The 24,124-nt window shown below is 42.6% G+C and overlaps 1 protein-coding gene across 2 annotated transcripts in view; it reads left to right on the plus strand.

Moving 5' to 3' along the window:
- LOC128687692 (uncharacterized) overlaps positions 1–24,124 on the plus strand; it is a 77,397-nt gene that overhangs the window by 19,637 nt on the left and 33,636 nt on the right. The window contains exons 2-3 of one of the 2 annotated variants that reach the window (XM_070084193.1): positions 6,597–7,707; positions 18,691–18,739. In XM_070084193.1, coding sequence (XP_069940294.1) covers positions 6,875–7,707; positions 18,691–18,724 — 867 coding nt within the window. In that variant the 5' untranslated portion in view covers positions 6,597–6,874 and the 3' untranslated portion in view covers positions 18,725–18,739. Of the gene's footprint in view, positions 1–6,596; positions 7,708–18,690; positions 18,740–24,124 lie in introns of those variants that run through there. The other variant, XM_053775283.2, reaches the window with a different exon arrangement.

Here is a 24,124-nt window from a genome sequence, read left to right on the forward strand (position 1 = left end):
TTCATTCTTAAAACGTCGCCACAAGAATTGTGTTTTGCAGCATGCGTCTTGTCTTTACGCTGGCCAGCAATTCACCCTTTCACACACAATACCTGACGTATACCTGGAGGGTGTTCAGGAGGTTAACGCTTCCCCGGCCCGGTCCATGACCAGGTCAGTTTGCGTGCTGGCCGCAAGCAATCCGACGTACTAACCACAACCCTGCTGGTCATGTACTGACTTTAGGTGCCTGTCCTGCTCTCTCTCACGAGAGGTGAATCTCGTTCCCCGTATGCTGTTTGCCAGACTCAATTTTCCTTGTAAATTGTAAATTGCAGTGGTCGGAGAAATGGCAGATGCAGTTTAATATTGACAAATGCAAAGTTCTAAATGTTGGACAGTTAAATAACCATGCCACATATAAACTAAATAATGTAGATCTTATTACTACTGATTGCGAAAAGGATTTAGGAGTTCTGGTTAGTAGTAATCTAAAACCAAGACAACAGTGCATTAGTGTTCGCAATAAAGCTAAGAGAATTCTTGGCTTCATGTCTAGAAGCATAAATAATAGAAGTCCTCAGGTTGTTCTTCAACTCTATATATCGTTGGTTAGGCCTCATTTAGACTATGCTGCTCGGTTCTGGTCACCGTATTACAGAATGGATATAAATGCTCTGGAAAACGTACAGAGAAGGATGACAAAGATGATCGCATGTATCAGAAATCTTCCCTATGAGGATAGACTGAGGGCCCTGAATCTGCACTCTCGAAAGGCGTAGAATTAGGGGGGATATGATCGAGGTGTATAAATGGAAAACGGGAATAAATAAAGGAGATGTAAATAACGTGCTGAAAATTTCCAGCCAAGACAGGACTCGCAGCAATAGTTTTAAGTTGGAAAAATTCAGATTCAGGAAGGATATAGGAAAGTACTGGTTTGGTAAGAGTTGTGGATGAGTGGAACAAACTCCCGAGTACAGTTATTGAGGCTAAAACGTTGTGTAGTTTTAAAAATAGGTTAGATAAATACATGAGTGGGTGTGAGTTGGACCTGACTAGCTTGTGCTGCTGGGTCTGGTACAGTGCTCCATCCTTGAGTGGAGGTGACCAGACTGGGTGGGTCATTGGGCTAATCCCTGGGGGGGGGGTGGACATGGACCTGCTCCGCATGGGTCAGTAGGCCTGTTGCAGTGTTCCTTCTTTCTTATGTTCTTATTTGTGACTTCTAGTCGTGTGATTAGTTAGTGGTTAAAGTCTGACCGGAAAGTCGTCATTAGTTTCTCTTATCTGCGGGTTATCTGTGTATTGTTCCAGTCATGGTATTGTGTCTTTATTCTTTATAGTCAGCGTCTTGACACGAGCTATGGTTGCGTTTTTATTTGTGATTTTGCATCTGAATAGTTTTGATTACATTGTAATGATTTCTGTAACCTGACAGAAAATATTTCACGGTACCAACAGTGCTAATGATATCAGCAGAAGAATGAAAATCATGAGTGAAACTGTTCCCAGCTAATGTATTTTTATACGATGTTTCGGTCCTTTCTGGCACCTTATCTAGTGAATTCATATTGGTCTTTGACGATACGAAACATCGTCTGAAGTTTGATCTCCAACCTGATTGTTAATTGTGAATAATAGGAAATTGATGACATCAAGTGTTAAACATATAAATCGTTGATTCACGTGATTGTACATCAATAGTCACTCATCAAGCAATATAATATTTGATGGCTCTGATAAATATTACAATATGGAATATACTCTTCAATGACGTTGATTAAAATCCATTACGTGCGGTATTTAACGCTGCCGAAATATTAAAAAAAAATGCTTTCAAAATTTCCTGCATTTTTTGTACTTTTATCTTCATAAGGATTGCGATCGGTACATTACTGCCAAAAATTGACCGTGTAACTTAGGAGCCTGGGAAGTAAGACTTCTTCTAAGGCACAGGTGGAACAAGTTCTTGTGACGTGTTTTGAACAGAAGCCACACAGAGAATGGTACATACCGAGTAGGATGTAAATACTGAAGATCTCGTCTGAATTTAATATTGCTGGAGACCATCGTTGTCTTAACAGTGTTGCCGTGCATGAGTTAAGGTGACTGTACTCTAGTTAGTAGGGAACTAAGTATTACGTATTTGGATGTTTTTTTTTTTTTTTAAAGCGATCTCTCTCTCTCTCTCTCTCTCTCTCTCTCTCTCTCTCTCTCTCTCTCTCTCTCTCTCTCTCTCTCTCTCTCTCTCTCTCTCTCTCTCTCTCTTCCTTCACACACACACACACACACACACACACACACACACACACACACGTGCAAAACAAGTCAAGTGTCTATCGACATTGCCTTTGACAGCCGGTAAGTAACGCAAGAAGTTACTACCACTGGCGTGCTTGGCCCACCATGTTTGTTCTCTGTAGAGTGAGATCCTGAAATATTCCTGAGTAAAGACAATCCCAAACTGTTGAAGACTCGAGTTTCCCGTTTTGGATGTTGGAGACGTGCTTGTAAAGACCAGTCAGTCTAGCCGTATACCATGTCTCCATTCCATGTATATTTCAGTCTTTGGTAATGGTAAATTGGTGGTGTATATTTCAGAGTTTCTGGTTATAGTAAGCTGGTAGTGTATATTTCAGAAACTCTGGTAACAGTAAGCTGGTAGTGTATATTTCAGAAGCTCTGGTAGCAGTAAGCTGGTAGTGTATATTTCAGAATCTTTGGTAACAGTAAGCTGGTAGTGTATATTTCAGAAACTCTGGTAACAGTAAGCTGGTAGTGTGTATTTCGGAAACTCTGGTAACAGTAAGCTGGTAGTGTATATTTGAGAATCTCTGGTAACAGTAAGCTGGTAGTGTATATTTCAGAATCTCTGGTAACAGTAAGCTGGTAGTGTGTATTTCGGAAACTCTGGTAACAGTAAGCTGGTAGTGTATATTTCAGAATCTCTGGTAACGGTAAGCTGGTGAAAGGTCGAGAAGGTGAGACATCAGGTTAAAAGCACCGAGGTAAAATCTCTTGCTAAGCGTATTTGTTAGAATTAATTAGTTAAGTGTAGGTTAGAGAAAATAAGAAGAGAGCAGACGAATATTATTTAGTATGAGGTATAAAGGTAATAGCTAGTGTACTGCATTATGAACTAGAAGATGAAAGAGGATCAAGGAGAGTCATGAATTAAGAGGATCAAGGAGAGTCATGAATTAAGAGGATCAAGGAGAGTCATGAATTAAGAGGATCAAGGAGAGTCATGAATTAAGAGGATCAAGGAGAGTCATGAATTAAGAGGATCAAGGAGAGTCATGAATTAAGAGGATCAAGGAGAGTCATGAATTAAGAGGGTCAAGGAAAGTCATGAATTAAGAGGGGTCAAGGAAAGTCATGAATTAAGAGGATCAAGGAAAGTTGTAATGAATTAAGAGGATCAAGGAGAGTTGTAATGAATTAAGAGGATCAAGGAGAGTTTTAATGAATTAAGAGAATCAAGGAGAGTCATTATAGATTCAGAGGATGACTGGGAGAGTCGTTATTAGGTATCCCCCCAAAAGGATATACCTACGAATCACATAACGGGTGGGGCAACCCATAAGTTTAAATCCCACCCGTTCAGCAATTTTCTGCAAAAGTGTTCTTACGATTTCCAGAGTCATAATATAATTGGTGTAGAGTTTTTCCCCACCACTTCTCCCTCCCTCCGAGGTTTTCGGGTAACCTGAGAACGTCCCTTGTACCTTAGTTTAACTTATAACGCTGGTGTAAACTTCGTAAAGGAAGGTCCATAATTTTTATTGGATTGCTTAAGTCCCAATTTCATTGTCAGTATTGGGTGTTATTTTTCTCCTTGCGATTGCGTGAGAATGAGGCCCTTTCTTAAATAGTTCACATATACGGTGTTGTATCTAATGCAAAGCAGTGATAAGATTTGTTATTAACCGTGTAGGGTCAACTTTACCAGTTTATAAGGCCTGGTGCTGCTTCACATCCCAAGGCCAAGTTGGTTGTGCAACTTGTTTGGGTGTTGACTACAATAGTTTGTGTGTCTTAGTTCGGTTCTCAATAGCGTATTTGCTGTCATCCCTGGTAGTTGCTGCATCAGGTCATTAATGTTATTAGTTGTGCTTGCCTCTTCAGCTCATTTTTATCCGTTGTATCTTCTGTCTCGGCTCATCCATGGTATATGCTGCCTCAACACATCATCCATGGTATATGCTGCCTCAACACATCATCCATGGTATATGCTGCCTCAGCACATCATCCAAGGTATATTCTGCCTCAGCACATCATCCATGATATATTCTGCCTCAGCACATCAACCATGAGATATGCTGCCTCAGCACATCATCCGTGGTATATGCTGCCTCAGCACATCATCCGTGGTATATGCTGCCTCAGCACATCATCCGTGGTATATGCTGCCTCAGCACATCATCCGTGGTATATGCTGACCCAGCACATCATCCATGGTATATACTGCCTCAGCACACCATCCATTGTATATACTGCCTCAGCACATCATGATATATCCTGCCTCAGCACATCATCCATGGTACATGCTGCCTCAGCACATCAACCATGGTACATGCTGCCTCATCACATCATGGTATATGCCGCCTCAGCACATCATTCATGGTATATGCTGCCTCAGCACATCATCCATGGTATATGCTGCCTCAGCACATCATCCATGGTATATGCTGCCTCAGCACATCATCCATGGTATATGCTGCCTCAGCACATCATCCATGGTATATGCTGCCTCAGCACATCATCCATGGTATATGCCGCCTCAGCATATCATCCATGGTATATGCTGCCTCAGCACATCATCCATGGTATATGCTGCCTCAGCACATCATCCATGGTATATGCCGCCTCAGCACATCATCCATGGTATATGCTGCCTCAGCACATCATCCATGGTATATGCTGCCTCAGCACATCATCCATGGTATATGCTGCCTCAGCACATCATCCATGGTATATGCTGCCTCAGCACATCATCCATGGTATATGCTGCCTCAGCACATCATCCATGGTATATGCTGCCTCAGCACATCATCCATGGTATATGCCGCCTCAGCACATCATCCATGGTATATGCTGCCTCAGCACATCATCCATGGTATATGCTGCCTCAGCACATCATCCATGGTATATGCTGCCTCATCTCCTTGTCATTCGTGGTTGGTAAGACACATGCAACACCTGGGTGTCTTTATTTCAGAATAAAGATACGCAAGTGTTGCACATGTCTTATTTATAAATTTGTCTGTATTATATACCATTTCTGCTGCCACCTGTGGTACCTGCTGCCACCTGTGGTACCTGCTGCCACCCGTGGTACCTACTACCACCCGTGGTACCTGCTGCCACACGTGGATCCTGCTGCCACCCGTGGTTTCTACTGCCACCCGTGGTTCCTACTGCCACCCGTGGTACCTGCTGCCACACGTGGATCCTGCTGCCCTCCGTGGTTCCTGCTGCCCTCCGTGGTTCCTGCTGCCAACCATGGCTCCTGCTGCCACCCGTGGTACCTGCTGCCATCTGTGCTTCCTGCTGCCACCCATGGTACCTGCTGCCACCCGTGGTACCCGCTGCCACCCGTGGTACCTGCTGCCACCCGTGGTACCTACTGCCACACGTAGTTCCTGCTGCCACCCGTGGTTCCTGCTGCCACCCGTGGTTCCTGCTGCCACCCGTGGTACCTGCTGCCACCCATGGTTCCTGCTGCCACCCGTGGTTCCTGCTGCCACCCGTGGTTCCTGCTGCCACCCGTGGTACCTGCTGCCACCCGTGGTACCTGCTGCCACCCGTGGTTCCTGCTGCCACCCGTGGTACCTGCTGCCACCCGTGGTACCTGCTGCCACCCGTGGTTCCTGCTGCCACCCGTGGTACCTGCTGCCACCCGTGGTTCCTGCTGCCACCCGTGGTACCTGCTGCCACCCGTGGTACCTGCTGCCACCCGTGGTTCCTGCTGCCACCCGTGGTACCTGCTGCCACCCGTGGTACCTGCTGCCACACGTAGTTCCTGCTGCCACCCGTGGTACCTGCTGCCACCCATGGTTCCTGCTACCACCAGTGGTACCTACTGCCACCCGTGGTTCTTGCTGCTACCCGTGGTACCTGCTGCCACCCGTGGTACCTGCTTCTTCAGTTCACAGTATGGGGTGCTGCTGCCTCAGCTCATCAATGAGACTGCAGCTTCCAAGGTGGGGTTTTAGCTGGTATCTTTAGAAGAAAACGATTTCGTTTTATTGTTTTGTTTTAACTGCGTTTTACAGTTACCTTTTTCTTCCGGTAAACTCCAGCGGAAATTATATGCTGGGAAATAAACCATGAATCATTTGTGAGAGGAAAACCTTTATCGTGACTTAAACGTGGAAGAGCAAAATTATATAAAAAATTACATATAAAAAAACATTTATATCACAGAATTATATATGGAAAAGCAAATGTATATGGTTGAAACTAGTTTACCTCTCGTTATCCTTACAATGTATGACTCGTGTGGGTTTAGTGTTACCCCCATGAATATCCTGAATTACAAACAATAATGAGCCTAGTCGAATTCGGAAAATGTAGATCACTCGTGTATAATTATTTTTTATTTATTTCAGAATGTGCTAAGTGTATTGTGAATATGATAAGTATAAGTGAAACGTGAAAAAATGTAAGTGAAAAGTTCAGAACATTGCTTTGAAAATTGAATTTGTGATTTAAGATTAAGATAGTGACGGTTGAAAATTATTTACTAGATATATATAAATTGATGCGAGTTATTGGCTGAAAGAGTGCATGTAAAAAGAGTTTTTAGTGAATATTAATTTAGAAGAGGGTAGAGGAGAGGGTCGGTGGGGTGATCATTTTAGTTGGTTCACTGGGTAATACATTCACCATGGCTGCTCCTGGCGAACACACAGAAGAAGGTGCCCCCTCTCACTCCTTCCTGTACCCTAAACCCGGCGACATCCTCTCCAGAAGCCACGGCCACGTCACCACTGGCTTCAGCAAGTCCATACAGACTCATTCTGTGAGCAGCACCAGCAGCTTCCAGACCTCCACTTTCCTCACAACTGAACCGGTCAGCATCCTGGGCAAAGGGAGGCATCATTCTGGCAGTTCAATAATTTCCTCAGCAAGTCCGAAGCATAGTGTCAAGTTTTCAGAGCCAGAAGGCGCAGTCTGTAGAGATCGAACCCCAGAGAGCCCTCATTTCAGGCCTCTCGGACAGGAAAAATTCAAACACCAAGATATTTTCAAGTTCAAAGTCAATGAGGGATCATCCATACACAGAAATGTCACTCACGGGATTGGAAGCATACCAGAGACGTCAGCTATCAGTGTCAACGAGAGTACCAACTTCAGGTACACAGAGTCCTCGAAGCTTGTAGGAACTTCTTACCGCTGCCCAGACAGTCCTCGCTCAAAAACCCGGATGATCACGCGTACGCCCGACCGCAACTCCATAATCGCCTCCATGGAGTTAAAAGTTCCATCCTTCCACGACCTGGGAGTCCCTATGTCGGGCAGCAGCGGAGGAGGACTGACGCCCTTGTTGGGTCCCCCAGAGAGACGGGGATTGACCATCCTGTCCCCACACAATCCAACGCCCGAACTCCATTTCTCATCGACCTTCACAGTGAGAACTCGCAAGGGAAAAACCATCGTGTTGCCCAAGTTGAGGATACCAGCCTTCCAGTCACACTCCCATGACAGCATTTTTCTTGGGTAAGTTCAGTAGCTCTTGATTTTCCTTTGGTAACTAAAACTTGATTTTCCTGGATAAGTTAGATTCTTGCTTTCCTTCGTGCAAATTCACTAACCAACTTTCTCTCGTGTAACTTACTAACTTTTTTCCATGGTTCCTAATTTTACTATGTTACAGTAAAACTAAAATTTTGATCACAACATTATTTGTAAACGCAGGTGCTTACTAATAAGGTAAATGGAATTTATTTATTCTGTTTGTATACAGATTTCAAGTTAGTATAACAATTAGATCTCAATGGTAGGCCCATTAAACAAACTTTCATAATGAGATTATTCAGAGTAAACTTTGATATAGGTACTAAACAAATTCGCTGTTGTAATCGGCATACTTGTAGACTCCTGTCTTCAGGAGCTCATGAAGAAATACTTAGGTAACCTGGCTGTGGTGCTTACATCGTCATGCGTGCAGGAAACCCCAACAACCAGATACATCAGGTCATCAGCAGGAAGGCCTGATGTGGGGCCGGAACGCGGGGTCGTTGATCCTCGTGAACATCTGATAAAACCACATGAAAAGCCGGCCAGAGAAGAAGCATGTTGGTACAGATTGTAGGAGAGGTGCAATATAATACCGGAGCTGCATGTGTTTAGATGCATATAAACAAAATCTGTTGGATTTAGAACCGCTTCACTTCCTCACGGTCGAGTACCTTCCTGAAGAACCAGTGACCTGAATGAGGTTAAGCTTTATCTGTCTGTGAGAAACATTGTGATCTGGGGAAGGTGGGTGGTACTATCCTCAGCATGATACACCTGGGGTGGTACCAGCCTCAGCATGATACACCTGGGGTGGTACCACCCTCAGCATGATACACCTGGGGTGGTACTAGCCTCAGCATGATACACCTGGGGTGGTACCACCCTCAGCATGATACACCTGGGGTGGTACTAGCCTCAGCATGATACACCTAGGGTGGTACCAGCCTCAACATGATACACCTGGGGTGGTACCAGCCTCAGCATGATACTTCTGGGGTGGTACCAGCCTCAGTATGATACACCTGGGGTGGTTCCAGCCTCAGCATGATACACCTGGGGTGGTACCAATCTCAGAATGATACACATACATGAAATACAACTGAGAATGATAATACACGCACATCAGGGTGAAATACAGCTGAGGATGATACGTACCTGGTGAAAAGAGTATGGAATGAAACACACTTAATGTAATACAGCGTAAGATGATGCACATGTAGGTGAAGTATAGAGTGGGGTGATACCTCGAGGAAATGGTTGGGTATGATGCAAGGTTTTGGTAATTGCATACGAGTGTCAACACTCGATACACGTGTTGAATGCAAGATTCATTGACTCAGCCTCAGCACGAGTCATGTCCTGTGTGCAGCCTCAGCACGAGTCATGTCCTGTGTGCAGCCTCAGCACGAGTCATGTCCTGTGTGCAGCCTCAGCACGAGTCATGTCCTGTGTGAAGCCAGTACGACTATTAATATTTCTCTCAGATTTATAAGTAATGTTTAGAGAGGTCTTGACTCTTACATTCTCCTTCAAGTGTCATGTTACATCATTTACAACACTTCAGTGTAATATTCATACCTAAAAGTTTAAATAATCTTCACATAATAACCTGTAGTCTAAGTACATCGGATCACTAACAGCCTTTATGGTCAGAGATCAGGCCGCGACAACAGGACGGAGGATCAAGCCTTCACAGCTGCTTGCCGTGAGAGAGTAACCGATCAAAATATTTTTTTTTCATATACTGAATACTTTGTGTGTGTGTGTGTGTGTGTGTGTGTGTGTGTGTGTGTGTGTGTGTATGTGTGTATGTTTGTATGTATATATATATATATATATATATATATATATATATATATATATATATATATATATATATATATATATTATATTATATTAAAATACTGTCCTTCATCTTCATTTGACAGATAATATTTCTTATTTTCATTTGTCTCTGGTATTGAATTTAACAATATATAATATGCATATTTCCATTACACGATTTTGTCTCGGGGTCAGACTCTTCTATTTTCTATCAGTGCTTCGTTATAGCCGATATTCACATTTCATTTTTTACATTTTTTTTTTTTAAAGATTGCCGTGTGTTTTATTTTTTAAATTATTATCGTATTTGAATAGTTCTGTTGAATCAGCATCTTGTCTAGCTCTCTTAAGAGTTTGTTAACGTTTTTTGTTCATCTAGCAGTAAATAGATAACCAGTTGTTAGTAGACAGTTGTAGGTGGCATCCAGGTGTAAGTCGACAGTTGTAGGTGGCATCCAGGTGTAAGTAGACAGTTATAGGTGGCATCCAGGTGTAAGTAGACAGTTATAGGTGGCATCCAGGTGTAAGTCGACAGTTGTAGGTGGCATCCAGGTGTAAGTAGACAGTTATAGGTGGCATCCAGGTGTAAGTAGACAGTTATAGGTGGCATCCAGGTGTAAGTAGACAGTTATAGGTGGCATCCAGGTGTAAGTAGACAGTTGTAGGTGGCATCCAGGTGTAAGTAGACAGTTATAGGTGGCATCCAGGTGTAAGTAGACAGTTGTAGGTGGCATCCAGGTGTAAGTAGACAGTTATAGGTGGCATCCAGGTGTAAGTAGACAGTTATAGGTGGCATCCAGGTGTAAGTAGACAGTTGTAGGTGGCATCCAGGTGTAAGTAGACAGTTGTAGGTGGCATCCAGGTGTAAGTAGACAGTTGTAGGTGGCATCCAGGTGTAAGTAGACAGTTATAGGTGGCATCCAAGTGTAAGTAGACAGTTGTAGGTGGCATCCAAGTATAAGTAGACAGTTGTAGGTGGCATCCAGGTGTAAGTAGACAGTTGTAGGTGGCATCCAGGTGTAAGTAGACAGTTGTAGGTGGCATCCAGGTGTAAGTAGACAGTTGTAGGTGGCATCCAGGTGTAAGTAGACAGTTGTAGGTGGCATCCAGGTGTAAGTAGACAGTTGTAGGTGGCATCCAGGTGTAAGTAGACAGTTATAGGTGGCATCCAAGTGTAAGTAGACAGTTATAGGTGGCATCCAAGTATAAGTAGACAGTTGTAGGTGGCATCCAGGTGTAAGTAGACAGTTGTAGGTGGCATCCAGGTGTAAGTAGACAGTTGTAGGTGGCATCCAAGTGTAAGTAGACAGTTATAGGTGGCATCAAGTGTAAGTAGACAGTTATAGGTGGCATCCAAGTGTAAGTAGACAGTTGTAGGTGGCATCCAAGTATAAAGAGACAGTTGTAGGTGGCATCCAGGTATAAGTAGACAGTTGTAGGTGGCATCCAGGTGTAAGTAGACAGTTGTAGGTGGCATCCAGGTGTAAGTAGACAGTAGTAGGTGGCATCCAGGTGTAAGTAGACAGTTGTAGGTGGCATCCAATTGATGGTAATATAATTTATATTGTGATGAACTTTCAAACGGGACGATGTAAGGTGCCAGCTCTTAATTAGAGCTGAGCTCTAATTATTTTTTTCGCCGAGTTAAATTTTTCTCAGCTCTAATTTAAATGTTTTTCTGAGCTCTTAATTTAAAATATTTTTTCCGAGCTCTAAAATATTTCTTTTGAGCCTTAATATACTTTTTTTTCTGTTCTCTTAAAAGTATATCCTTCTCGTGTGCTGGATTTCCACATTTAAAGCACTATGTTGAAGATGTTATAAGATACCGTCAAGTTGATGCTTAAGACACATGAGCAACAGCGCCTTAACACCTGCCGAATATATAAGCCTACTGTGTAGGCGAAACGTTTCAACAATAAAGATACCAAACTCTTGCACATGTGTCTTAATCAGTATTTAAATAGCTGCTCTTCTCTCGAGTTTGAACTCTTTAATATGTTCATTTGCTTATTATATGTCGTCAACATTTACCTCTGTGCGTTATCTCTTGTTTCCATCTCAAAGTTGACTGGTTATCAACTTGTATCACTCATTTGAATTCTGGTCTACACAAACACATACAAGCGTGTCTAGGATGCTGCAAGAGACTGTATCCCATCTCTGCTACCGGATATTGTAATTTGTTTTTGTGGTGCACAGGGCTGGAAATTCGGTGAGATGCATCTGTGATTCTTCTTGGTTTATTCAGATAGATACAAAATTAATAAGATATGACTTAAAATGACTGCTCTTGTTCACTTGAATGTGTTTCAACTCAGGATATTACACTTGCTCACCACCGTCACCACTCCCTCTCCTCTCAGTACATTCCACTTGCTCATTACCCTCATTTTATGTGTGCCTGTGGCCGCTGGCTCATGTGTCAGGATCTGTCCGTGCTCCTAGCCAACTCTCATCCATGTAAGAGGCATAATGAAAGTTATTCCTGAAAGATGGGTCTTCTGTCTCTTGAATCTGTGCCAATGTCTCTCTCCTCTTGAATCTTTTGTTTATGCTTGTTAAATCCGCTATGAGAATAGCTTTACCACAAGTTTGACCTTGCAAGGGGGGTATATTAGTAAAGTCCTGTTCTCCTGCTGTATCATAAACTGTATTCTTTGTTGAGTTAGCGATTAGGTTGGAAAAAGTTACAGATGTGGATTAAATTCAGCATAGGTAAATGTAAACACTAGCTTTAGCAGTATAATGATTAAATGTGAATATCATTTGTAACAAAGCTGACAGTTCTAGTGTTTGTAAACGAGAATTTTTCATTATAAACATCAAAAACTAATTAAAACGTTTAAACCTTGAATTAAATACAACACAGTGTTCTGGTCTAGGTACAGCATAAAAAATAAAGGTTAGGTAAGGTTTGTCAGGAAACAGGACTAAGTGTTTCCTGACGCGGGTCTTAGTCAGATGATGACCCGCCATTGGAGCTTTTGGTCATCTGAACGAGGCCTTCAGCTGGCTTACGGTTCACCCCTTTAAAAATTAATGGTTATTGTTATTATAACCATTCTTGAAAAAAATTAAGATAAATTTAAAGTATTTGTTCATTTCCCCTCAAGGAAGGTTCCTTGATGCTGGTGAGGGGCTCTTGATGTAGGGAATTGGATTTGTGCTCCATTTCCCTAAATTAAATCTGAATACCTTCCACAAATCCTCACAGGCGCTGTATAATCCTACGGGTTTAGAAGAATCGCAAGTTGTATTAGTCACAAGGCCGTGGGGGAAACAATTCACTGGAGACCCCACGTTACGGTCAGTCTTGGACCATTGTTAAGGACAGACTGAGAAGTTGTCAAAAGGTTTCTCTTCTAACTGCGAATTTTTGGTATTATTATTATTATTATTATATTCAAGGGGGAGCGCTAAACCCGTAGAATTATACAGCGCATGTGGGAGGGGGGATGTAGGGTATTCAGGCTCAATTCAGGGAACCGGAGCACAAATCCAATTCCCTAGATCAAGAGCCCCTCACCAGCGTCAAGGAACCTCCCTTGAGGGGATCTAACTGCGAATTTTTGGTAAATCGCAAATTACAGCCATTTTTCCAAAATGGCGGCGATAGCTCACCTGGGATCAGTCAGGATGTTTATAATGTTAAGGAACATTTAAAACATTCTTGCCTAATAATATAAAATTCATATACATTAAATTTAAGACACATGTGCAACATCTGGGTATCTTTATTGTAGACGTTTCGCCATTCATTGGCTTTATCAATACAAATTCCAGGACATAACTGGGGAATCCCGCCTACCAGTGACTATGTCCTCGTCTGCTACCCGTCCCATTTCCACCTGACGTTAGTATATAAACGTCAGGCGCCTTGCTTTTGCTTCAGAATCTCCACGACTACGGTGCTCTTCGCACCTATTCCTAGGTTGAGGGACTGATTACCTCATCTTCTGTATATAGTTCTACTATCTTCAAGTTATGTCCTGGAATTTGTATTGATAAAACCACTGAATGGCGAAACGTCTACAATAAAGATACCCAGATGTTGCACATGTCTTAATTTCATCTTGTCGGTATTGTATACCATTCTTTTACTACTTTAAATTTATATAAATGTCAGACTAGTTCAAGCTGAGAGGAACACTACAGTGGTATACAGGAGAGCATCTCTGAACGCACAACACATCAAACCTTGAAGAGAATGGGTAGCATATATTTATATAAATGTGGATTACACTACCCAATAGCTTTTCATTACGATTTAATTCAACATTTTTTTCTTAGTTTCCTCGAACAAGAGTAATCAAACTTATATAAATTTGCATTATTACTCCTGGTTACGGTTGTTACGTTTGTGTGTGTAAATAATTACTGTTTCTTTATTTTCCAGCTGACAGTACTCTTGGTCGTTCAACTATAATTTTTGTGTCTAGCATTGTGCATGCTTGTGTATATAATTTTCTTTAGTCCATATTCTCGTGATAAATATTCATGGTTCCACATGACAATTTTGTGTTATTAAGTCTTTCCATATATATTTAATAATTGCATTTTGCATGAAGGTGATCACCCGATTTTACTACAGTATTTGTTTATAAGAACATGAAGGAGGAACACTGCATCAGGCCCACCAGTCAAACCCAAACCCGCCAATAAAAATATTCCCCCAACCCATTTTTATCAGTGTTACCCAAGGAATAAGCATTGATAACTCTATTAATTCAAGTGCAATTCCCATTCAAATCTAACCCCTCTCACTCGTGTATTTAACCTATAACTGAAGCTACCCAAGCTTTTAGCTTCAGTGATCCTGCTAGGTAGACTGTTCAACTCATCAACTACTCTATTTCCAAACAGGACTTTCCTGTATCCTTTCTAAATCTTTCCAAATTGCATCCATTATTTCGAGTTCTTTCTTGAAGGGATATCCTCAGAATCTTATTTGTATCGCCACTTAGTATAATACTTGGTAACAGATATCGACAAGTTGGTTTGAAAAGAGACGTTAGAAAAGACAACGTTTTGGTCCTATGACTTTGATCATATTGCCTCTTTTCTATCTCCTTTTTTTGAGCTGTTCTTTGTTCACATGAAGGCAGTAATGGAGAAGAAATACTGTTTACAGAATACTGTTTACAGAAAATACTGTTTACCGAAAATACTGTTTACAGAAAATACTGTTTACAGAAAATACTGTTTACAGAAAATTGTTTTGTGTTTAGCTACGTCATGTAATCACAGAAATGTGTATTTTGTTTGCATATTTTTATGGAGCAGTTACAAACACAATTACAAATTTAATTTTATATAAACGAGAAATTGTCGTGTAATACAAGAGGTGTATGTATTTTTTTATAAAAATAAATAGATGTATCACTGTACTGCTACACTATTTTATATGATGGTTACACAGTGGGAATAGACGCTAAATATTTTTGCCCCTCTTATTCCCTCACGTAGGACGGGACTCGTACAAGATGTTGATTTGTGTGTTGGGTGTGGGTAAAATTGGAGCCATCTCTTGGCATACCTTTCATTTGGGCAGTTGACATTTTTCGATTGTGTTGACAGTTGAGTGGTCGATGATCACTGTCCTAGAAGTTAATTAGTCAGGTGAGATTCCTTAAGAACATTGGCTATGTACAATATAATCAGGACAATCTGATGGCAGGCCAGGTCGAGGCTAGAGATAAGTCGTGTTGTTGGGTTCTCTAAACCCTTCATACTCTCTTTCCCTACCCCTTCACCCTCTCCTGTTTCCCTCACCTCTCCACCTTTTTCCCTCTCTCTACCTCCCCCATCTCTTTCTCCAACATCCTAGAGTGTTAGTTTTCCTGAGTTGAAGTATTTTCAGTCGATGTAAAGCTGTCATCGTGTCTAGATTTATATTCCTTGCTGGCAATTTAGTTGGCACCAGCGATTGTTTAACCAGCAGGTACAAGAGTGATCCTCTTGCAACACTCCCGGACACGCTGCTCACTGCTTGTATGTCTGCTTCATTATTTACATAGATTTTCCTGGACAAGAGAGAGAGTCCTAGGCAGCACCTACTTTGGTCTGACGGTGATGGTGGCCTGTTCGTAAGGAAAGCGAATATAAACTCATAAAAAATAAGGAAAAGAACACTTGTATACAGTTCAGGACAGTAAAGGAAACGTTTCGCCACTCTTGGCTTCTGTCCTAATTGGGATTAATAAAGCCACTCGTAGCAAAACTTTTCCTCTATTAAATGTCCTGAACTGTACACAAATGTGCTTTTGCACAGTCATAATAATATAAGAACATTGGATCATTGCAATAGACCTAGTGATCCATGGTAACAATAAATAACAAAAAAAGGCACATGGTAGGCAGGTCTATCTCACACTGTGAGATTGTGTCCTAACGCAGGTCTTAGTCACAGGATGACGACCAGTTAGGTAGTCAAGGATTTGCTGTTGAAAATGGTGTAAAATGCCGACAAGTTGACAATCAAGAAACATGTGGAGCAGTTGGGTATTTTTACTGTTGAAACGTTTCGCCTACGCAGTAGGCTAATTCAATCAAGTACAGAGGTGAATATATTGCTGGCGTCTTTACCTCGCCACTTCTCCTGCTGTTTACGATACATTCTCCTCAGTATTTGAAAAACGCCTACTGTATAGGCGAAGCTTTTCAACAGGATAGATACCTAACTGTTGCCCTTGTGTTTGAATTATCGAACATCCCCTTTTAAAATGGCAAGAATCATCTCATGATTGTTAATATAGCAAGAATCACACATGATTGTTAAAATAGCAAGAATCAGTGATCACATCAACGTTGTTAAGTTGGTACCTCTCAGGAACTGACGTGCACTGAGTGGGCTACGTACCTCTCAGGGACTGATGTGCACTGAGGGGGCTACGTACCTCTCAGGGACTGATGTGCACTGAGGGGGCTACGTACCTCTCAGGGACTGATGTGCACTGAGGGGGCTACGTACCTCTCAGGGACTGATGTGCACTGAGGGGGCTACGTACCTCTCAGGAACTGACGTGCACCGAGGGGGCTACGTACCTCTCAGGAACTGACGTGCACCGAGGGGGCTACGTACCTCTCAGGAACTGACGTGCACTGAGGGGGCTACGTACCTCTCAGGAACTGACGTGCACTGAGGGGGCTACGTACCTCTCAGGAACTGACGTGCACTGAGGGGGCTACGTACCTCTCAGGGACTGACGTGCACCGAGGGGCTGCGAGTTGTTTACAATGGCCTGAAAATCAAGTGAGCAAATAGTACTAGGATGTATTTATTAGAGACCGTTTCGGTCCTGAGACCTTGATCACTTCACACACACACACACACACACACACACACACACACACACACACACACACACACACACACACACACACACACACACACACAGTTTGGAATCCACACCTAGTCAAGCACGTCAAGAAATTAGAGAAAGTGCAAAGGTTTGCAACAAGACTAGTCCCAGAGCTACGGGGATTCTCCTGCGAAGAAAGGTTGAGGGAAATCGGCCTGACTACACTGGAGGACGGGAGGGTCAGGGGAGACATGATAACGACATATAAAATACTGCGCGGAATAGACAAGGTGGACAAAGACGGGATGTTTCAGAGAAGGGACACAGACACAAGAGGTCACAATTGGAAGTTGAAGACTCAGATGAATCAAAGGGATGTTACGAAGTATTTCTTCAATCACAGAGTAGTCAGACCGTGGAATAGCCTAGAAAGTGACGTAGTGGAGGCGGGAACCATACATAGTTGTAAGGCGAGGTATGATAAAACTCATGGGGCAGGGAGAGAGAGGACCTAGTAGCAATCAGCGAAGAGGCGGGGCCAGGAGCTATGAATCGACCCCTGCAACCACAAATAGGTGAGTACACACACACGGAAGTATTTCTTCAGCCACAGAGTTGTTAGGAAGTGGAATAGTCTGGCAAGCGATGTAGAACTATACATAGTTTTAAGACGAGGTATGATAAAGCTCATGGAGCAGGGAGAGGGAGGACCCAGTGAAGAGGCGGGGCCAGGAGCTGAGTCTCCACCCCTGTAAACACAATTAGGCGAGTACAATTAGGTGTACACACACACACACACACACACACTACCTCTGCTTCTACTTACCTACCTCTGTGTTAGAAATGGTCAAGGTCCAATGACCGAAACGTTTTCTGTTCTAGTGTTTCTCACGTGTCTTTTTAAAGCAGTTTGTCGGTATCAATTACCAAGGTTTATACGAAGAAATGGCCATCATATATGTAAGCCATTTAAGTCACGGCTATAGCAAGGATTCTATTATTTTTTCAATATAATATTTTTCCTTGGTGTTGGTGAAAAGTTCTTGATCCAAGAAGTTAGAGCTACCCCTAACTTCCTCGAATCGAACCTGATTCTCTCATTTCTTAGGCGACCTGTAACGAGCATTAGATGATGATATTGCACTCTGCCTCACACTGCCTGCTGTAAGCAGCGTGGAGCCTCCACCAGTGATTACTGTTGGTGTCGATACACACACACAGTGTCCTCTCCTTGCGGATGATTGTTCTCCTTGTTGTCTTACTCGTCCGCTTTCCATCTCCTCGCTGTGGAGAGGTCTTCAGAAATACCTCGCGTAAACATTTCTCTCGTGCAGGATCACTAACATGCAGTTACTGATGTTTTTGTTGCTTGGTTGATCACTGTACTGTTCCATATTTGCATGTCGACGACAGACATCAAATGTTAGTCGTGAAAGCAGTGATACAGTACTAGTACACCATAGAAACTAAGCCACTAATTGATGTTTTTTGTTTCAGGAGGTACCGAAATTTAGTTTCAGAGTTGTGAATTACTCTAGCCATAGTATTGTGCTTTTTCTAGTGTGTTTTTTCTCCATTATTCAGCTTTGTCTGTCGGTTGTCTCCAGATTGTGTTTATATACTACTCTCGTCCCAGCCTTTAAAATCTGCACCATATTGTAGTCTTTATTTTTGGATACGAGTTATTAACGCCGAAAACGTAATACGTAATTTCTTGTTAACCCCGAATTCGCAATGTGTAACTTTTTCTTACTACGTTGTATTTTAAACATATTCAATATTGTGAATTTTTATTTCCTACCATGTTATTGTCAGTGATGTTTTCTTGATTCAGGTGCTGGCAGGTCACTCAGGAAGACGTACGGTAAGACTTCCTATGTGACTTAGAGAAGGACTTGTATATATATACAGAACTAGGTGAGTGCAGGTAGTGTGTGTGTGTCTCACGACTAACAGAGGGTGAACCTACCTCACTTACGCTAAATTACCCCATACTGGATTACCGCTTCGCATTAATAACAATAATAATGTTTGTGTACAAAGTAAGTCATGTATCTTTATATACGCCATCTGGGGAAGGCAGTATCTCCTTGTACATAATTTCTGGGGAAGGCAGTATCTCCTTGTACATAATTTGAGGAGTCCTGTAAACAAGTTTTGGCTGGACTTGTATATACAACTTACGGCATTACTTGCTTGAGTAGAGAGCATTGTTTACGCAGGGAGCATTCACGAGTTTTCAGTTAAGATTTCTCATTTAAATTGGGAAGGAAGAGTGGATCATGTACAGTATAGTCTTGAAGTTTAGAATCCATATTAACCACAACATTTGTCAAAACTTAAGTGAACAGATTTAATTCATCCTCAGAGACCCAGTTAGGGTAAAGAATTAACATAAGTATCTTTGAGTATTCAGATTGTGAAAGAGTCGTTCGTGTAGACAGAGGCGGGTCAAGCACACCTCTCCTGCCCGACCCGACCATGCCTCTTGTACCATGGAGGAAGAGGCTGCTTTTATTCCTTCTTTTTATGCACCTCCGAGCGCCTCTTGCATAGCTCTCAACTCCTAGACGAGATGTATTTTGTTTGTAGTATATCACGGACTACTTAGCTGTAAACGTAAGGTCACGAGGGGTCGAGGATCAAAGGGAATTATCGTACAATTATTTCTTCATCCTCAAGCACAAGCGAAGTATGAGAAAGGTATCTTAAAGAGGCTCTTCTGCTTGAAGTTGTTGCCGCGGGAAGAACTGTCTTCACCAGCGGAGGATGTGAGAGGCTTACTGAGGAATGTGATGTATTGACCTCAGTACAGTGGTAGGCTATTATCCTTGTGGTTATTCATCTCTCAGTGCTTTTATGTCTATTTCAGTCTTCCTTCCTTATCTACTTTACCTCAGTACCGTGGTAGGCTTTATTCTTATGCGCTCTCTCTCTCTCTCTCTCTCTCTCTCTCTCTCTCTCTCTCTCTCTCTCTCTCTCTCTCTCTCTCTCTCTCTCTCTCTCTGTATCTATCAATCTATCTCTTTTTGATGTATTTTTATATAATTTTTAACACTGACGTAAATTGTTCTTACTTCGTTGTTATCATTTGTTCCATCTTTCTTCTGATTAAAATTCTTCTTCATTCTTGTCTTTTTCTTCTGTCTTTATTCGTTCACTCTTTTCTTTTCTCTCCGAACTTCATTCGCCAAATCCTGCAAGATTCACTACTCACTAATTGGTGGTCTCATAAACCGTTTCGTTGTGTGTAATCATTTGTAGTTTCAGGTGTCGAGTCTTAGCCCCTGGCGTCAGCTGAGTCTTGCCACTTTCTGGATTCACACTTTCTTAGCTTCGTTGGTCCTGTTAGACCTGTTCTTAAAATTATGTATGAAACCCACCCCGCTGCTTCTTAGTCCAGATCATTCCACTTCTTGACCAACTTCAGACAAAAGAAATAGTTTCTGACATTTCTATGACAGCCTTTTACATACAATTGTGCCCCCGTGTACCTGTTTCCTGTCTTTTGAACAGCTTTTCCATGTCCACCCTATCATGTCCTCTGAGTATTATGGTATATTTATGTCTTCCCTGGTTCTTCTATTTTCTAATACCATGAGGTTCCTCTAGCCTCTTCTCATAGCACATTTCTTTTAGCTCTGTGACTGATGTCGCTGCATTCATCAGCAGTTTCTCCACTTTCTTAACATGCTGTATTGAGTAAGGATTTCATGCTGGTGCTGCAGACTCAAAGCTGGGCCTAACGTGCGTCGTATATAGGACTGTGAATGACTTGTTCAGATTCCTGAAAGCTGATCTTGCAAAAAAATTGCCAAATGAGCATTGTTTGTTTCTCTCATCTCTTAAACGATCCACTGGTTTCTGATTAGCAGTACAACCCATTATCTCTCCTATTTCTTCTTTCTCTCCTCGAGGTTGTCTTACTTATTTTTTAGTTCATCATTTTTGTTTGATAATCCATATGCATTTGTATACCACATTCTGAGCTTTGGTTTGTGTTGATGCTTTCCGTTTGCTTCTCATTTGTAAGGATAAAAGTAAGGCTGAAGCTAGTGTGTACATTGTTACCTCTAGAGGGGTGGTAAGGGGTATAGCGTGCTCTCACAGAGTTGTACTTACCGAGGTGTTTTTGCGGGAGTCGAGACTTTGAGCATTTTTTCTTGCCTTCTAGACTACCTTGATGGGTATCACTGACCTCTGGCCTCTTGGGCTTTATCATATCTACTCTTATAAGTGTGCATTATGTTTGCCTGCACCACTGCCTCATAAACCAGAAACAGTATTGGTCCTAACACTGATCCTTGCTGAACCCTGCTTCCCGGACCAACATTCTTTTCGTCCTTTCTGTCAGGTACCCAATGATTCACCCGAGTACGTTTCATGTTATTCTTGTCTGCAGCTTAAGTTTTTGCCCCAGTCTTGTGTAGAGTGCTACTTCTAATAGTCCCCACTTGGAGAGAATTTGTTGTGGGCCTAGTTACCCTGAATGCCCACCAAAGGGCACTGCCTCAAGTTAGACATACGCAGCCATGCCTCACTCTCACTCCTAGACCTGCGGCCTTCCAGTTAACAAGCTCCCCTCCCGGAATGGTTTCGGCACACCTCAACACTGCCCGCTGTGAACTCCATTGTTCCAATAAAGACGAAGCTAGTCAACGGCCGTATGTCTCGCCTTCCTCTAAGCTACCCGGTAAGTTACTAAAACCCAAAAGGCAGTTAAAACAGTTCATAGCTCCTGTCCCCGCCTCTTCGCTAGTCACTACTAGGTCCACTCTATTCCAAGAGCCTTATAGTAACCTTATCTTAAAGCTATGTATGGATCCTGCCTCCACTACTTCACTCTTCAGATTAATCCTATTCCTGACAATACCTCTCACTATTTTATACGTCGTTATCATGTCCCCCTTATCCCTCCTGTCCTCCAGTGTCGTCAGATTGAGCTTCCTTAACCTCTCCTCGTAGGGCATACCCCCTTAGCTCCGAGACTAGTCTTGTTGCAGACCTGTGTGTGTGTGTGTGTACTTACCTAATTATGGTTGCAGGGGTCGATTCATGGCTCCTGGCCCCGCCTCTTCACTGGTCGCTACTAGGTCATTCTCTCCCTGCTCCATGAGCTTTATCATACATCTTGTGTGTGTGTATATATGTATGTGTGTGTGTTTGTGAGTGTGTGTGTGTTTGTGACCTGTCCGCAGCACGACCTCACCTGAATGGCACTCGCCTTATCTCTAGCAGCCAAGGTACGAGAGTCACTAATGGGTGAGAATTGAGAGAGATTGCAGGGGTGGGGGACGAAGGAGAGGAAGAGATGAGGGAGGGAGGGAAGTGGATGAGCGAGGGGAGCATAATTAGGTGTGGGCGGGGGGCGGCTAGTGAGTACTCACCTAATTGTGGTTGCAGGGGTCGAGACTCAACTCCTGGACCCGCCTCTTCACTGATCACTACTAGGTCCTCTTTTTTTTTTTTTTTACACAGGGTTTGACAAGGTTAAGGATCACTAACTTTATTGACAAGCTATTTACAGGTTAAGGATTCCTAACTTTATTGGCAAGCTAAGAGCTGTTACCTACATCAGCTCATTTGAAATCATTTTTGTTATAAGACATACAAGTAGGGAACAGGATGAAGTTGGAGCCATCTGTGGGCCAGCATTTTCATTTGATCAACTGACTTTATCTCGTTGACATAATGTTGTACGAATGTGTTCCAGGCTCGAGTCATTCTCTCTCTCTCTCTCTCTCTCTCTCTCTCTCTCTCTCTCTCTCTCTCTCTGGTCCCTGAGCTTTGTCATACCTCGTCTTGAAGCTATGTATGGTTCCTGCCTCCATTACATCACTTGCTAGGCTATTCCACTTCCTAACTACTCTATGGCTGAAGAAATACTTCCTAACATCCCTGTGACTCGTCTGAGTCTTCAGCTTCCTTGTTTCTGTATCCCCTCTCCGGAACATCTTGTCTCTGTCCACCTTATCTATTCCACGCATTGTCAGTGGACGTGGTTGGCTAGGGAGTCAGTGTCAGAGGGTATGGAATGAGGAGAACAGCCATTAAATGTCTGAATCAGTCATGGTGATGGAGAAGTGACTTTAATCTTTAGGGAGTGAAGTGGCTAGAAAGTGAGTGAAGCCGACTAAGGAGGGGGCTTAGTGGGTTAGTGTGTGGTGGGAGAGAGCGGGAACCTGACTGACAAAAAGGCTTAGTGGGTTAGTGTGTGGTGGGAGAGAGCGTGAAGCCACCACTTGTGCTACATGACCGTGGCTTTTCATCATATATAAGCCGGCTCCAACACAACTTACTCTGTTGTCCAGCGGAAGTCTTCGGTCAGATGACCAAAAGCTCCAGCTGCCGGGGCCATCATATGACTAAGACCCGCGATAGGACACACTTGTTCTGTTTCCTGACGAACTTGCCTAACCTAATTTTAGCTCCAGCATTCACTTCATCTGCAGCACCAACACCTGTTGTAGCTCCAGCTCCAACACTGTCGCCAATCTATTGCCAGTACACATTGTCATTGTACCCCAAACACTATCTTCACCTCCGTCTCCAACACTGCAGCACAAACACTATCAGAAATGTTAGCCCAAACAAGAAAGACTGTATCACCTTCTACCCTTCCTCTACACATCCATTCCTGCTCCCAGATCATAACTGATATTTCCACATTCAACAATAGTAGTAGTTTTAAGAGTACGTGTGATAACTGTTAGTGTTGAGTCATCCTTAACAGGTTACGTGAGGTATTGAGAGAGTATGGTGTTATGCTGAGGGAAGTATTAGTTTGCATGCTGAGTGGGTCGCTTTTCATATTTGGGGATATGTGGTGCATTGGTGAGTCAGTAGGTGGGTGGATCATTAAGTGGGCTGGTGTAATCTGGTAATGTGATAGACTATTTTGAATAATGGCAATTCCCAAGAGATAATAACTCCAGCAGTGCTGGAATGAAAGGTTTAAAGCCTAGATAATTGAGGAAGCGGTACTGGAATACTTGGCGATATCCTCATTAAGTTTCCCAGCTCAGGTTAACAGATTTTAACACCTTGGAATATGTCTGGGAAACAGTTACACAGGGGATATAAAAGGTATGATATTCGGTAGAATAGGATAGCAGCACACTTTTTATACATTCAAATTTGATAAAAAACAATGATGTATTATACATTACAAGGGAGAAAGGGAGCTTCTGGGAATGTTCTGATTGAAACCTAGTCAGCAAGACACTGGGTTAAAATCATAATTGATTGAAACCTAGTCAGCAAGACAC

The sequence above is a fragment of the Cherax quadricarinatus genome, chromosome 11, assembly GCF_038502225.1.
Source record: "Cherax quadricarinatus isolate ZL_2023a chromosome 11, ASM3850222v1, whole genome shotgun sequence".
Lineage (NCBI taxonomy): Eukaryota > Metazoa > Arthropoda > Malacostraca > Decapoda > Parastacidae > Cherax > Cherax quadricarinatus.